The sequence below is a fragment of the Phyllostomus hastatus genome, unplaced genomic scaffold (genome assembly GCF_019186645.2).
Source record: "Phyllostomus hastatus isolate PE091 unplaced genomic scaffold, TTU_PhHast_1.1 phas_scaffold_501, whole genome shotgun sequence".
NCBI lineage: Eukaryota > Metazoa > Chordata > Mammalia > Chiroptera > Phyllostomidae > Phyllostomus > Phyllostomus hastatus.
Window position 1 is genome coordinate 26,779,163 of NW_025334033.1, and position 16,114 is coordinate 26,795,276.

Consider the following 16,114-nt stretch of genomic DNA (forward strand, 5'->3'; position numbering starts at 1 on the left):
TGCCTGCGACATCCATGTATCAGACTATTTGTGATTTTTTCCGATGGATTGGGTATGCCATGAACCTACTAAATACTATTGTAAATGCATTATCTCAGGGTTCTTCTGTGGAGCATTTTCATCTGCTTCTGTGTTCACAATTCTGTTTCTACATGCCTCTTTTAGGCTGGCCTCCACAGCATGGAGCAGCAAACATCCGTGACACCCGTGGTGTATTTCACGGTGTTCCACGTGAGCAGCCACCTCACAGTGACCAAACTGCCTGTCCCCTGCAGGTCCACCATCTTGCAGCAGCAGTTCAACCGGACCGGGAAGGTGGAGCACGGCTCGGTGGCGCTGCCGGCCGTGATGCGCTCGGGCTCCAGCGGGCCCGAGACCTTCAACATTGGCAGCATGCCCTCGCCGCAGCAGCAGGTCCTGGTTGGGCAGATGCACCGAGGCCACATGCCACCACTGGTGAGGCTTCGCAGGCACTCGCCCCGCACACCAGTGTGCCACCTTGTGTGCAGGGAAGGACACCAGCATGCAGATAGGTTGTGTGTCATCCACACTCCTGCTAGTTCCTGTCTGGACCATGGCTCATCAGCTGTGAGGTCCTGAAGCCTAACTCAGCAGGTTTTCTTTTAATTGGGTGGCTCTGGTACATTCCTGTCTAGGATCACAATTGTCCCCTGGGGCTGGAAGAGAAACAATGACCTCTCCATGTGCCCGATGACTCAGAGGTTGAAACAGGCTTCCCTGCCTTAGCAGCATTAAGCTGCTAATTAGCCCAGATATCCCTCGGAGAGTCTTAGAAACAGACCAGGTCTGTAGTGAGCCACAGTTTCCCCTGAGTGGGTCATGGGCTCCTTCCACTGGGACCATCGACCTACTACAGTGTCTTGGGTCTGCTCAGGGAACCTGTGCTATTGGGCAAGAACTGTTTGAAAGCTGAAGAGCCTGAAATTTCAGATGTAATTTGACTCTGAAGAAGCACATTGGCTGTAGGTTTATGTGGAATCCTTACTCGTTTACCAAGGAGAGTTCTGGTGTAACCCTTGTTTCCCATGCCTGAGATCCTTAGTCCTTAGTATTCAAGGACTGGCTCCCCTCGGCCCCCCTGCAGGGACTCTTTCTGAGCCTCTGTTCCAGCTAATTAAGTTCTCCAGTGGGAGGCAGTTTGGGCACTTGTTGAACCATTCCCTGGACCACTTTGTCTCCAGCCAGAGTTCACTGTCACCTGGTTTTGTGTAGAGGGCTGTGTCTGTGCTGGGAGCTGGGAGTGTGACCACCTTGTGTCCATCTGTCCTTCCAGACCTCAGCCCAGCAGGCCCTCATGGGAACCATCAACACGAGCATGCATGCCGTCCAGCAGGCCCAGGATGACCTCAGCGAACTCGACTCATTGCCACCTCTTGGCCAGGATATGGTAAATATTGTTCATAGTTGTTTCTTTTTTTGTTTTTATTTTTAAATCCTCACCTGAGGATATATTCATTGATTCCAGAGAGAGAAAAATATCAATCTGTTGCCTATTACATGTGCCCCGAATGTGCTCCAAACCACGACCTAGATATGTACCCTGACCAGGGATTAAACCCTCGACCTTTCAGTTTACAAGACAACCCCCCAGCCCACTGACCCATGCCAGCCAGGGCAAATAATGTTCATGGCTTTCATTTGATGCCTCTGCCCTGGCAAAAAATAGAGTTAGGCACTGTGTGTATTCAGCCAGGTGAATCTCTATCTTCAGCTAGGTGAAGTGGAAACCCATGTCTTTTCCAAGATGATGAGTCATCTATAGGTTGTACATACCCACAGGAGGAGAGAATCATGGGGTGCTACTGGCTGTTGGCAGTGCCTGGGAAGGGCTAACAACCTGGACCATAGAGTCACTTCATGTGGGCTCGAATCCCAGCTCCACTGCTCAGCGGCTGTGTGAATCTGGGCAACTGCTCTAAGCCTCTGTTTTGTCCTCCACAAGTGGTATGGTCGTGAGGACTCAATGATCGAATCATGTGCAGAGTTCTTAGCACAGTACCTAACACCTGTGAGAGCTCAATGTGCACTAGCTGTTTTTGTTATTACTAGTGGTTCTCAAACTCTAGCCTGCATTGCAGTCACCTGGAGGGCTTGTTAAAACACAGGTCACTGGGCCTCTCCCCCATTTTTTCTGACTCAGTAGGTCTGGGGTGGGGCCTGAGAATGTGCATTTCCAGCAAGTGCTCTGGTAATGCTGCTGCCCCTTTCTGGGGGCCACCAAGGGCAGGGCATTTAGCTGTCTTCCTGTATCTGCTGCTGTGTGAAATCATGTAGCCCCTGCTATGCACATCTTGGTCCAGCACTGGCAGCACTTGGGATTTCGTGAGAGTGTAGAATCTTAGGCCTTACCCCCAACTTCTGAATCAGAATCTACATTTTGGGGAAGTTCCCCGCTATATTGTGTGCACATTCAAGTTTGCAAAATGCTGGCTAGCACTGTTATTATCAGCCCTACTTTGCACGTTAGAATCCCCTACAAGCTTTAAGGCCCAAGCCTAAGTCTCAAGCCAGACAAATCTGTGTCGTGGGGGTGGACCTGGGTGTCAGTGCGTCCCCACGTCCGCAGGTGATGCTAATGGGCAGCCAGAATTGAAAGTGTTTTCAGGACTGACAGGGCCATCACTGGGGCCAGAACCAAGACACAATTGGTAGCTCACCTTGTTCAGCCAGGATGAGCTGCCTCCGAGTCCTCCCTGAACACCGTGTTGTCCGTTTGTGAACTTGTATACATGTAGGGCACTGCTGTCCTTGGTGCTGTTTCTCCCAAGGACCCGCAATCATGAAACATTTTGCTCTGGGGAACTTCAGAGTTAAACACATGGCAGACTCCCAAGTTCAGCACAATTGTAAGAGAGTTTTAATATATTTGGATTGAACATTCCTGCTTCACCAATTTCAAAGACTTAGTGTACATAAAAAATGTCATTAGTGCTAGACAGATCGTGAACCTAGATTAATATTTTTGGAATGTTTTAGGGAGCAGATCAGCACCTTCTATTCCCATAGGGTTGCTGTTATCGAAGTTAATGGTCACTTGTTGGCCAAGCCCAGAAATGCCAAAAAAGATAATTTGTTACTTATAGGTTCAAATGAACATAAAGCTAAGTGCTGGGAAGGTTGTTAAAGACCATTGAATTCCTACATAAGAAGATATGTCAGGTACAAGACCTGGATGTAACCTGCCCAGGGTCCTATCACTTGTGAGTGGTAGAGCTGGATCCAGAACATGGTCTTGACCCACCCTTCCCCCCGAAATCCTACCAGGAGAGGTGCCACATCCACAAAGCGTTCCTGTGGTAAACAAAAGACAGTCCCCATGCTGCAAAAGAACATTCATGAGCTGCAACACCTGAAGTCTAAACCTGTTCTCTAAAACACAAGGTAAACATTAGCAGCAGTTGTCAGTGCTAGCATGCAGTATTATCATGAGACATCAAATATTCTAGTTTTTTATTGAATTTACCTGCATAAAGACACATAGGATTTTTCTAAAGTCTTAAAAGTAAAAAAGAAAAAAGTAACCAGTGTAAGAAACCATGAGAATTTACATGCCATTTATTTAGCCTCAACGAATGAGCAAGTGGCCTATTGGAGATGTTGTTTAAGACAACTGACGGGCCTCCTTGGTGCCGGCCCTGGGGGAGCATAGCCAAACTGCTGGTCTCATTTTATGGCACGACTTCTCTGGTTTCCCGGGTAATTCTCTGCAGTGATTGTGTCATGCGCTTGTCTGGTTTTGCAGGCATCCAGGGTATGGGTTCAGAATAAAGTCGACGAATCCAAACACGAAATCCACTCTCAAGTCGATGCCATCACAGCTGGAACAGCTTCAGTTGTTAACCTCACTGCCGGTAAGACCCAGAGGGGTTTGATGTGTTGTGGTTTTGTTTATTAAAAAAAAAAAAGCAAGTTCTCTGATTGAAACAGATTTTCATACTATGAGACAACAGTCTATTTTTAGGCACCCTAAGTGCTTCAGGCATTTTCTCCCACTGACCCAGGAGATATGTGGGGAACATCTCATTCCTTTGTGTCTATGTCATGTGTCATCATTAAAAAGCACTTATGCAGCTCTTCTCATTGTTCGGCAGTGTGCTGGACATACTTCAAAGTATGCTGAGGTCAGTTTCTCCCTTCTGGGAGCTTCCAGTCCGAATGACGAGACCCATCGTGTGTGCCGCCTTCTGGACCGTCCAGCACTGGTCTTTTCTGATGCAGCGCGACTCCCCACCTTGCACTGTCAGTGAGGGCCAGGAAATACTTTGGCTTCACTGTGCAGCATTACGTGTTTCGGGAGCAGGGTTGACACCCCACCCCACCCCCAACACACACACACACAAGCTGCTGACAACAGTGTAATGAAAAAGGCAGGGAGGTGCTCAGCCTTCCCTTAGGAGTTCTAAAGGTGCCTATGCTCAGTAGTTCAGGGTGAAAGGTCCCTGTGGACAGCAGCGCCTTGGCGACGGGTAGCCGTGCCTCTCACTGGGCACACACAGTGTTTCATGTCTGCCTCCTATAGAGTGATGGGTGACAAACTGCTGCACAGTGGCCACTCTCCTCCTGCTGTCCTGGGCTCTCTGCACTCTCCACCACCCCCCTCTGATGGAGATGGTCCTTCTCTGTGCCAGGTGACCCTGCAGACACGGACTACACTGCTGTGGGGTGTGCAATCACCACCATTTCTTCCAACCTGACGGAGATGTCCAAGGGTGTGAAGCTTTTGGCGGCCCTCATGGACGATGAGGTGGGCAGTGGGGAGGACTTGCTCCGAGCTGCCAGGACCCTTGCTGGGGCCGTGTCGGACTTGCTGAAAGCCGTGCAGCCTACTTCTGGAGAGGTGAGCTCTTGGGGCCAGCCATCACTCAGGTTCTGATGAGACAGGTGCAGCCTTTGAGTATCATGGATAGGGCTCTTGCTTCCTGAGCCATTCCTCCATCCAGATGGGGGCGTGTTGTTACCACACTGTAGGGTTTGCAGATTTTGAACTGGGTGCAGAATCTATGGTTCAACATTAAGGACTGGTTGAACTCTTACTAGGAAGCCTTCCTTATCCCTCCCCTGCCCCCAAGGTACTTGATGAGGTAGAACCTCAGAAATGAACAGATATGAGAAATAAACATTTAATGGGGATACAAGTTTTGCACCCTAAATTCCATCAAGTGTGAATCAACTTTCTACCATCTGAACGAGACTCATTAGTAGACATTTCCAATCTGTCCACCTATTGCTGGTTCGTGAGACATCAGGCATTTCCTTGCACAGATTTCACAAGGACGTTTATATCTCCCTGTCAGGCAGGGAGTCGGAGATTGGTGCAGGAGGAGCCAATCGGCAGGATTCCTGTCCCTGCACTGCATGCCTGTTGGCACTGTGGAGGAAGTGCATTTTCTTTCCATCCAATGTGTGTTCTTTGTTCATAGCCCCGACAGACGGTGTTGACTGCTGCTGGAAGCATTGGACAGGCCAGTGGGGATCTTCTGAGACAGATTGGAGAGAATGAGACTGATGAGCGATTCCAGGTAAGATATTTGCAGCCCATCATCTTGGAAAGAAGCCTAAGGGGTGCTCTAGACGCAAACAGCAAAATGTAACGGAAAACCAAATCTTCCTTGTGCTGTCAGGAATAAGATTGAGGTGGATTATCTTGGGGGTGAGATCTTTGTGTGTTAATTTAAACATTTTTTTAATTGAGAAACTCATTTCCCTTATAGTCATCATTGTGAAGCACTTATTTAACTGTTCTCACTGGTCAGTAAACTGGACGTTCTTTAAGCATAAAAGTGAAGAGAACAATGTCGTGAATTCCAATGTATCTACCACCCAACCTCAACAATTACCAACTCATGGCCCATCTTGTTTTACCTATTTGATTCAGTTTTTAATTGTGTCCCATAAGAATGAAAACGTGGTCTCTTGCACACTGTGTTCACACACACCCTAGACTTTCCCTCGTATTCAGAGAGGAATCTATTGTCTGTGCCATCTGCCCGTGTCATCCAAAACCGCAAGTGTGGTGAAGAAATATTTCTTTTTGTCACCCTTCTTTTTCAATACCAAGGACATGTGCTGTTTGTCCCCTGGTGAACAGCTGTGGCCACTGTGTGTAGCTGGTTGGGTGCACTGCCAGGTCAGACATGGTCTCAATTAGCCTGCCTCTGTTGCCAGCCACCGCAGATGAGGTGCCGAGGCCTGCCATTGGGAGCTTCGGGCCAAGATGAGCTGCCTTTTCACGTATTTGGGAGCAGAAGCCCTTCATTCCTCTTTCCCTTCCTCTTGTCTTAATTTTGCAAGTTATATATCAATACATTTTAATTAAATTGTTTTAGTTTGAGCCCAAGTCCTCTGGAAGATGCCCTTCTCCATATTCTATGTCAAGGTCAATGTCTGGAAATTCTGTAGAATCCATAATATAAGGATCATTGAGCTTTACTCTTGCATATAAGTTTCTTGCTCCATGGGTGGCAGTTTTGCATGTCATTTTATTTAGAACTACCAGATGACCACATACCTCGTGATACATGAAACATCAACTTCATCCACACATGTTTTTGCTTCTCCTCTACTTCCACACACCCGCGGCGCTGGAGCCATGGGACTCATTCACGTCCTGCAAGGCAGTAACCCACCAGTGCTGGAACGTCCATGCCATGATGGAGGGTGAGACCCATAACCCAGTATTCCTGGAATATGTCCCACCAAACCCAAGCTAGTCCAGACTTCTCTTTAGTCAGACCCCAAAAAGCCCTTTGCTTTTTGTATCAGAGCAGGCAATTCTTCACAGGAGGATAGTTACACAGGAACTGTTGGTTAACTAAGTTCAATTATCTTGAAGTGGCCAACTTACTTTCTGTAAAAATATTGCTTTCCCCAAAGATTTTGGGAAAGTCAAGGGGAAAGACACAGTTCTTCCTGAAGACTTCTCATGCATCCTTATGTTTTTGGAGACGGCCTTTTTTCTTCCTTTGACAGATTGTTTTCATCACGCATAAACGCTGACTGCTTCCTCGTGTTTGTTTCTGTCAGATGTGCTAGGGCAGCAGGTTCAGCTTTGGGGTCTGGGCCTGTGGAGGCTTTGCACCAGGAAAGGCCTGACTCGAATGTTTTCTGTTTTCTAAGGTCTCTAGGTAAACACCAGTGCAGCAAGGTGATCCTGCCCCTCTGCAGTTAGGAGTAGCCCTTGGCCTGTGCACCCTGGATTTCTTACTCTCTATTTTTCAGATTCTTGAGATCCTATCTCAGAGCTTTTCTTTGGGTCCTCAATGTACTGCATGTTCCCAGACTTAACAAAGATTTATTTTACACAGGCTACATAATAGTGGTCTTGTTGAAAAGTTTGACAAAGGCCTTGTCAGCAACTATCGTGGAAGTATCACGTTCTTTTTCTAACCGTATTTTTTTTGGACAAAATTAATAGAAAGAACAGGATTTCTATAAATGAGTCAAACAAAGCCCTTTAGAACAATCGTGAGTCTACATAACTGAATCTTCGTCCCTGCATGCAAAGGTGGATTCATATCAAGTAAAGGAATGCTGTTATCCTTTGGGAAATTATTTTCCTAAATCTTCTTAATAATATGTGACATTCAAGTTGTGTTTTCACTGAGCATTGAGATATAGGTGTCCAAGAACTGTGACTTTGCAGGCTGTGTTATGAGCAATTTCTAAAAGTCGTGTGGCAGACAAGTACCAGTCATACCAAAGGCATCTTCAGCTTTCAGTACCATAGGCTTTGGTTTTTCCCTGGAACCCAGTAAACATCAGAGACCTAAAAAAGACAGACCGAACTGTACCTTTAAGACTGCTTGGCTTTGTCCATTTCAAAATCCACTTACTCGGTGGTTTCTACTTTGCCTGGGTAGCATATAGCCTATCCTCTGTTAAATTGCACCAGCTGACCAGACTTTCCAATTTGTCTTCTCCTAAGAAATCCTGTTGTAAAGACTCTGTGGGTGCCCTTCGCATTCAGAGTCAAAATTGCTTTTCATTATCATCTGATGAATTAGTAAAGACTTCTGACCACATTTCCTCTAGGGGAAAGTCTTCACATGTTTGTCCAAAATAAAAATGGCTTATATGTTAGGGATATATTTAGGAAGTCATTTCCAAACCAAATAAACTACTTTCAACATTCAAAGCAGAGAAATAAATTAAGTGTAACAGTGGTTATTCTTCAGGTCACACAGATGGGTGACAAAGCTGGTAGGCGAAACCAAAGGATTTTCCATCCTGCGGGCAGAATGCCTTTTTGTTGAGTTGAGGCACCAACTGATCTTTAAAGGCTCAAGGATGCAAGGGCATCTTCAGTGAGGTCACCGCTTGTAGCTGCGTAGCTTGCAGGCAGTTTATTTATGTGGGCTTCCTCCCCACTTTTCATAATAATTTAGTCCCTGTGCAGGAGGCTGCACAACGCTGAGAATAGCCTACATTCAGAGCATGCCTTGGCTCTGTGTTGTCTGTGTGTGTCCAGCGTTGCCCTCTGGAGGCAAACATGTGGCTGAACATGTGGTGATCACTTGGACCCTTGTGCAAAGTAGAAATCCAAAAAAATAAATTTTCAAGTTACAGAGAGGCCTGATGACTTGGAGGCCATGGATGCTATTTTTCCCGCAGCACACAGTGTTTGCAGCATCTGGCTACATTTTCAGCATCTTCTGATCCACTGCAGGGACCTTGTGCAAGAGACGTGGCTCTCAGTGTTGGACAAGTGCGTGAATGTTAACAGTGGTTAAAATAAAAACCGTTCCTCAAAGTAACCTATTTAGATTTGAACCTGTGCTACTTAATGAATGTGTAGGAGAACATGTTATCAGGATGAAAGTCTCCTTCCTTAATTAACTCTAAAGATAAGTTGACATTTCAGGAAAGTACATGGAAAAATATATTCTGAAGCACTGAAGGAAGAAGGTCAAATGGAATTCTAATAAAATAGTTAAGTGGACATTACATTTTATTTTCCTGGAGCGTCGTTAGGAAGAAAAATGAATGACTAGTGGTTTTTTTTTTTTAATTTCTTTTTCTTAGGATGTTTTAATGAGTTTGGCCAAGGCTGTTGCCAATGCCGCTGCCATGTTGGTACTAAAGGCAAAGAATGTGGCCCAAGTGGCCGAAGACACAGTCTTGCAGAACAGGGTGATTGCTGCCGCCACGCAGTGTGCCCTGTCCACCTCCCAGCTCGTGGCCTGCGCCAAGGTAAGCCAGCCAGCACCCCAGCCCTTCCTACAAAGTGTCACATGCCCTCATCTGCCTCCAGTCATTGAGGGAAGGTGGGCAAAATTCATTAAAATTGTCTGAGACTAAGAGTTTCTCCAGGTGTCTTTTTTAGGAGATGTCATAGGGTTTTTACATAAACTGCCCAACTCTGCTTTGATCGTTTGTCTTTGCTCGAGTCCTCCAGTGGTGGCTCTTTCCTGGGTCGGACTGCCGCCTCTGAGTGCAGATTGCCGTCTCTCCCATTTGGACTTGTCAGTATGTCTTCTCAACAGCAGCCCACACAGGGTTCTCGTCGCCTGCAGTGCAGCATTAGAAGTGAGCTCAGAAGCCCCCACAGAGTGTAGGGGCCCCTTTCTCCTCAGCGCAGTGTTGGAGCGAGGGCTGTGAGGATTTAGGTCCTTGCGTCAGTTAGAATGTGCACGCTCTGTGTGCTTAACTGCGTTAAGTGCCATCACCCCAGTTTACTGAAGAGGAAATTGAGGACCTTAGATGTTACTACACAGAAGTAGTAAGTGGCAGAACTGAGTTTTTTCAACTCAGGCCTGACTTCAGTTACCTTTTCTGCTCTATCACGATTGCCTTCACTGAGATGATGCATCAGAAGATGAGAGTCGTCCGTTTCTCAGCAGATGACATCACACATAGCACAGATCCGCGACCTGGCTCAGCCTGGCCTTTCTTGTGTGATGGGAGGATTTGCAGCATCGGCCGGAAGTGTCCTTGATGGCCTCCCTCCCTCTTTTCCTTGTTCAGCCTCCTTGTTTCCACAGATACAGAATCCTTTGTCCTTTAAAGCACCATGAAGTAGAATGCCAGATTTCTCTGGAAAAAGAAATACAGTTCTTTTAGTTGTCTTGCTATCCTAGCTCAGAAGACTCAGTTCAGAGGTTCCTTAAAGGAGGAGGTATAATAGGTAAATACTGGACATTTCTGTCGAAGTAGTCAGTGGTCAGATTATTATGTATCACCAAGATAAAAATTAGCAGACATCTAAATTCACAAAGGTAAAGTGAAATAGTGAAATAGGAGAAACCGCAGTGATGATTTAGTTTAATTCCTGGTCTGATAATTAGGGAACCAAGGCCCAGAGCAGGAAGGGAAAGGGTGGAAATGCTTGTGCACACTGGGGACTGAGAATCGACCCGCAGTGCCCCAGACCCGCCCTTGTCTCGCTTCAGGTGGTGAGCCCCACCATCAGCTCCCCCGTGTGCCAGGAGCAGCTGATCGAAGCGGGGAAGCTTGTGGACCGCTCAGTGGAGAACTGCGTCCGCGCCTGCCAGGCAGCCACTGATGACAGTGAGCTCCTGAAGCAGGTCAGCGCAGCGGCCAGTGTGGTCAGCCAGGCCCTGCACGACCTCCTGCAGCACGTACGACAGTTTGCCAGCCGCGGCGAGCCCATCGGCCGCTACGACCAGGCCACTGACACCATCATGTGTGTCACTGAGAGCATCTTCAGCTCCATGGGCGATGCTGGTGAGTGGCTGGGCTGGGGGCGGGCAGGGTCAGTTTGGGTTCCCTGGCAGTGCCAATGGTTGCTGGGGAGCCTGGCAAGGGCAAGTTCTCATCGTCCTCAGTCAGGGACCTCCTCTCTGAGGCTGGGAAAAAGGTGGAAGATTCCTACTGGCCCCACCCATAGCAGTACGTAAAGATTTACAGTTAACCAGGTTTTTATTTTTTTATTTTTTAGATTCACAGTAAATCTCTTTTGTTCTAAGAATGTCTGTGTTGCATGTGGTATGGTAAGTCAGCACAGCCACAGGAGAAAACAAGAATCAATCTTGCTAGAAGTTCACTGTACTCACAGGTCTCAGAGAGAGAGGGTCACCACATGCCACACAAGGTCACAGGGGAAGTGTCAGGTGTTGGTCTTGCAGAAGCAGACAGGATGAGGGAAAGTGGGGGTGAGGGGAGAGACAGGATGAGGGGGTGAAGACCTTCATGGGGCTTTCCGTGGGGAAGGCAGTGCAAAGCAGGGTGATTGGCTAGTGTGAGTAATTCAGCAGGCGCTACACTAGAGGGGCTGACCCTGGTGGCCTGCTACTTTGGCTCTGGATGATTAAGGCAGAGGAATATTGCCTCCTGGCCCGTTTACAGGAGGTCTGGCTCAGGATTGCTTTGCATTTCAAAGGCATGCTCCTGGCTGGACTCTTTGCTATCTCTCTCCTAAGAACTGGCCAGCTGGGGAGGGGCAATCTCTCTCCATCTAGAAAGGTGTGTTTTCAGATGTCAAACATCATCATATACAGAATATTTAAAAATATGTAGTACAATGTACCTTTTCAATCAGCAGTATTAGTTCAAAAGTATGTCTCCTCAGACTTAGCCCATCACTGTCCCCTGTAAATCTTCAGAATTGACCACTGACCAATTTGTTTTCATCTGTGCAAAAATTTTCAGTCCTCCTACAGTCACATATATATGAGCATGTATAATACCTTCTTTCTTTTTAGTATCTTCATTTACTTTGGGGAGTATATGTAGGGTAAATTTATATCAGTGAAATTGCTGAGTAAATTGCTAAATGCATTTATTATTTTATTTTATATTTTTAAAGATTTTATTTCTTTTTTGAGAGAGGGGAAGGGAGAGAGAAAGAGAGGGAGAGAAACATCAATGTGTGGTTGCTTCTCACACGTCCCCTACTGGGGACCTGGCCTGCAACCCAGGCATGTGCCCTGACTGGAAATCAACCAGTGACCCTTTGGTTCACAGGCTGGCGCTCAAGCCACTGAGCCACACCAGCTGGGGTGCATTTTTTATTTTAAATGTGTTTACTAAGGGCCCACAGTTTTTAACTCTGCCAGTAGTTTGTAGGGAGTGTTTTCCTGCTTCTGCATTAATGCAGATCAATATTTTGTAACAAGTATTTTTTTAAAGAAAATTACCTTGTGCTTCTCTGTATCCTTCTTAAATGATTTTAGAAGATAACAATGCTCCACATATTTAGAATTTGGTGGGGGGGGTTGTTTTTTAAATACATTTTTAATTTTGGAATACTCTTAGATTTACAGAAAAGTTACAGAGGTAACACAGAGTTCTCATCTGCCCTTCCCAGTTTCCCACATTTTAGCATCTTCCTAACGTGTAGCGCATGCCTCAGAACTGGGAGTTCAGCGCTGCTACATCACTGTTAACTCAACTGCAGACATTATTTGGATTTCACCAGTTTTTCCTGTAGTGATGTATTCTTATTGTTGTTCCAAGATCCATCCACAATACCTTGAATTTAGCACATTTTTATTTTCCTGAAAGCTTTTTTTTTTATGTTCAATGGTACAGTACTTCAGCATTCTTCTCAAAAGAACTTTGAGAGGGGAAGAGGCCCCTTACAATTCAACAGTTTTATTTTTAATGTTGACTCTATATCCCTCCCACTTCCAAAAAGGAGTTGAAGTGGGTTTCAGTAAAATCACTGGTGCAATAAAATCAAACAATTATTAATAACAAGATCAAAACCAGTATTAAGAAGGAAGGGTTTACAAAGGGAAAATAAATAGGGAAAACTGGTCCAAAGCAAATCTTAGCATTTGTGCATGAAACTGGGGTCTGTGCTTCCTGGTAGCGAGAACCAAATGACAGATTTAGGTTATGTGGTATGACTTATCTGGTGTTAAGTAGCATGCACATAAATTTAAAATCTGAAAATGTTTCCTATGCACATTACTCCAAGAATTTATTATAGGGGCTTTCATGTAAGCAGTTCTTGACATGAGGTAAATAATATTTTCTATATACTATTTACTACATGTCAGTGCACATAATAAATCCACATACTTTTCTTTCCTGCCTTTTCTTTATCAAGAGCTCCTTTTTGATTGCATATGTCACTTTTATCTCTCATAATTAAAGATTGAACTCAATTGTGTTTGGGGCATACAGTCCTGTAGCCACCGGGACTATTTTTGACTTTGGGTCTAAATCGGCTGCAGCCCTTAAGAATAGAGCATGGAACTTACTTCTCTCCATCCCACTCGCCAGCAGAATAGAGACAAGACTGCTGCCTCCTGAGGTTTTACCCCACATTTTAGAAAGCAGACAAACAGCCCATGTCCTCAATCCCACCCTCTAGGGGAAATGGTACGCCAGGCCCGGGTCCTGGCCCAGGCCACCTCGGACCTCGTCAACGCCATGAGGTCCGACGCAGAGGCTGAAATTGACATGGAGAATTCAAAGAAGCTCCTCGCAGCGGCAAAGCTCTTGGCCGACTCCACTGCTCGCATGGTGGAAGCAGCAAAGGTATTGTTACATCGGGTTTGTTCAAACTGACAAGTGAACGTTACTAAAAGTTAGGATTTAGAAGGTATCTTGAAGATAGAGAATGGTCAGCCAAGTGCGCATTTCTGTTTGTTTAAAACCCATGATGGCTTTGTCATGTTTAACCTTGTCCAAGTGGAAGGACAAGGTCTTGGACACATGAACAAAGCTCTTCAGGGAGCGGTGCTGACAGCCATAGGCAGCAGAGTCCCTGCTCAGTGAGCACTGTTCTTCCACCGGGTCATCGCCATTGGCTTTACTGAAGGTGGTGATTCATTTAAAGTTGAGACTTTCCGCAGTAAATTCACCTACATCTGCTTTCTTCCTGAAGCAGAACAGCTGTTCTGCTACTTTGCCCTCCATTTGACTTCTCAACTGTGCTCCGATCATGACTTTGTGTAGCAGAGTGCTGCCTGCCTCACTCTTCTTCAAATCGCAATAGCAATTTAATATATCATGGAAGAGTTTGAATGAAGAATTAAGAGTCAGCTTTGTGCTTTTGGGCAGCAACACTGTGTCATGATTCTTCTAAAAGCCAGTAATTTTTAACCTGGGGGTCTGTTCCACAGTCCCCTAAGGCCATCCACCTGAATTCCACCCCCAAGGTCCTGATTCATGAGGGCACTGGGGTGTGTGTGTGTGTGTGTGTGTGTGTGTGTGTGTGTGTGTTCCACAGGGGATTCTGATGCCTGCCTCTAGGTGAGAACTGTTTAAAATGGATAAGGTTGTTTTTCTGTTTTGCTTTTATTATGCAACTAGCACGTGTTTCTGGTGGAATCAGTAGAAAATGCAGATAAGTGTAAATAAGGAAATAAAAATCACCTTGAACTTCATACCCCCCAGATAACATGTTTAATATATTTCTATGCATTTAAAATTCATTAAACATCCCCATATCTTATCTTGTGTCCCTGGCCTCCAACAGCATATGAGTGTATCTCAGCCAGTATGTGAATTACTTCCCTTAAAATGTATCATGGCATGGGGCAAGCCCCGTAGATGCACTGTGGTATTCCCCTAGGGGCTGAGTGTTCTTTGGGATGTGGGAGGAGCAGGACTGAGGAGAAACCCAAGGAGGGGCAGGGTCTGAGCTTCCTTCCTGCCTCCTGGTCGCTGTTTCAGCTGAGAAGCTCTCCTCTTAGCCAACCGCCCCTTTTAGCAAAAATGTACATTAGGGTTTTGTATCATAGTACATGTCTTTATGGTTTTTACTAGTTTCATTTCTTTTTTTCCCCTTCTGAAGCTCAATAAAGCTATTCTAAGCAAACCCTCATGTTCACAAGAATTACTTGCTAGACTGGAAAGAACCTTACTGAAAAATCTAATCAGCCCTTATTTTACAAATCAGGAGATTAAACGCAAAGAACAAACCTGCTGTCGCACACCAGGACCAAGCCAGGGCTGGCGGGCACATTAGTTTCTAGAGGTACCGTGCTCCCCAGACTCAGTCACCAAATGCATGAGTTACCAAAAACTTTTTAAAGTTATTTCTGATTGTTTATATACTATGGAGCAATATTAAGTGTTTTGTAAATTATTTTAACTTTTAGTTAAAAGTCACTTTGTCCTCATGGCAGTATTTTAACTTGCTGAATTTTCTTACAAGCTAAAGGACATATTATGGGTTAGACTAACAAAGAATGTGTTTAAGGAGCAGAAAAAATATATTTTTATAACTAGTAACTAAGATTTCAGGCCAACAGTACTATTCCGTAGCTAATACACTATCATCAGAAAAAAAAGACATTGCTGAGGAAGGACCCCAACACCCACATCAGTACAAAGTGCAGCGTTTCCGCACTCGGGACTGATGTTTGCGGCTGCTCAGAATGTAAAATGAAGGCTGGTGTGCCACTCAAGACATAGATAAAGGCATGGCTTAAAAAATACACATGATATAGGTTGTCTGTCAACTCATTCAACAAATGAAGGTGTTGTGATTTCCCCCAAAATAAACAAACAAACCAACCTGAAAGTAAACCAGGAAAGTAAACCAGGAAAGTAAAATGACTTTAATAAGCTTGCAGAAGATGACAAAAGTAGCCCAAACAATCCGTCCCCACAGGAAATGCAAAAATACGGTTTTTTAGTTGCTAGAAACACAAAATCAAGACTACTGACCAAAGTTAAGGTTTTAAAGAATAGAAGATTATATTCGAGAGAATTGCAAACATGGTTCTGTCACAGATGTTAACGATCCCACCCAGTATGAACTCAAATGACTTACAAATAGTTTAGAGATATAGGTTCATATAAATTGGTACATTTGGACAACTGGCCATTTGGAAAATGTAGATGTTCAGAAAATTGATGTTTGACAGTCAGCATATTTCTGCTGTTAGCTCTGTCTTGTGAGCAAATATTCTTATGTTAAAGTGTTGGCGGAAGCTCGTTCACCTGTGTCAAGTGCTGGTCGCACAGCACCCAGGCCCTGTGAGAAAAACCTTGACTGCCGCCTTTACTGCAGGCGGAAGTGGAAGGCTGGGTGCACTTTAAGCCTTTGTTGAGTTACTATACAGTAAAATTACATCCCCTCCCTGTACTACCTTTAGCCTTTCCCTACTTCAAATCCCACCCATCCAATTCAATTCCACTTAAGGCCCCAAGACACTCAAGCCTGCAGCAACGC

The 16,114-nt window shown here is 45.4% G+C and overlaps 1 protein-coding gene across 10 annotated transcripts in view; it reads left to right on the forward strand.

Annotated features, from left to right (window-relative positions):
• Positions 1–16,114, forward strand: part of TLN2 (talin 2) — a 409,742-nt gene that overhangs the window by 270,020 nt on the left and 123,608 nt on the right. For all 10 annotated transcript variants that reach the window (XM_045822076.1, XM_045822086.1, XM_045822079.1 and 7 more), the window contains 8 exons: positions 276–456; positions 1,295–1,408; positions 3,764–3,872; positions 4,650–4,858; positions 5,442–5,540; positions 9,043–9,210; positions 10,410–10,704; positions 13,301–13,467. In XM_045822076.1, the coding sequence (XP_045678032.1) occupies positions 276–456; positions 1,295–1,408; positions 3,764–3,872; positions 4,650–4,858; positions 5,442–5,540; positions 9,043–9,210; positions 10,410–10,704; positions 13,301–13,467 (1,342 nt within the window). The remainder of the gene's footprint in view (positions 1–275; positions 457–1,294; positions 1,409–3,763; positions 3,873–4,649; positions 4,859–5,441; positions 5,541–9,042; positions 9,211–10,409; positions 10,705–13,300; positions 13,468–16,114) is intronic.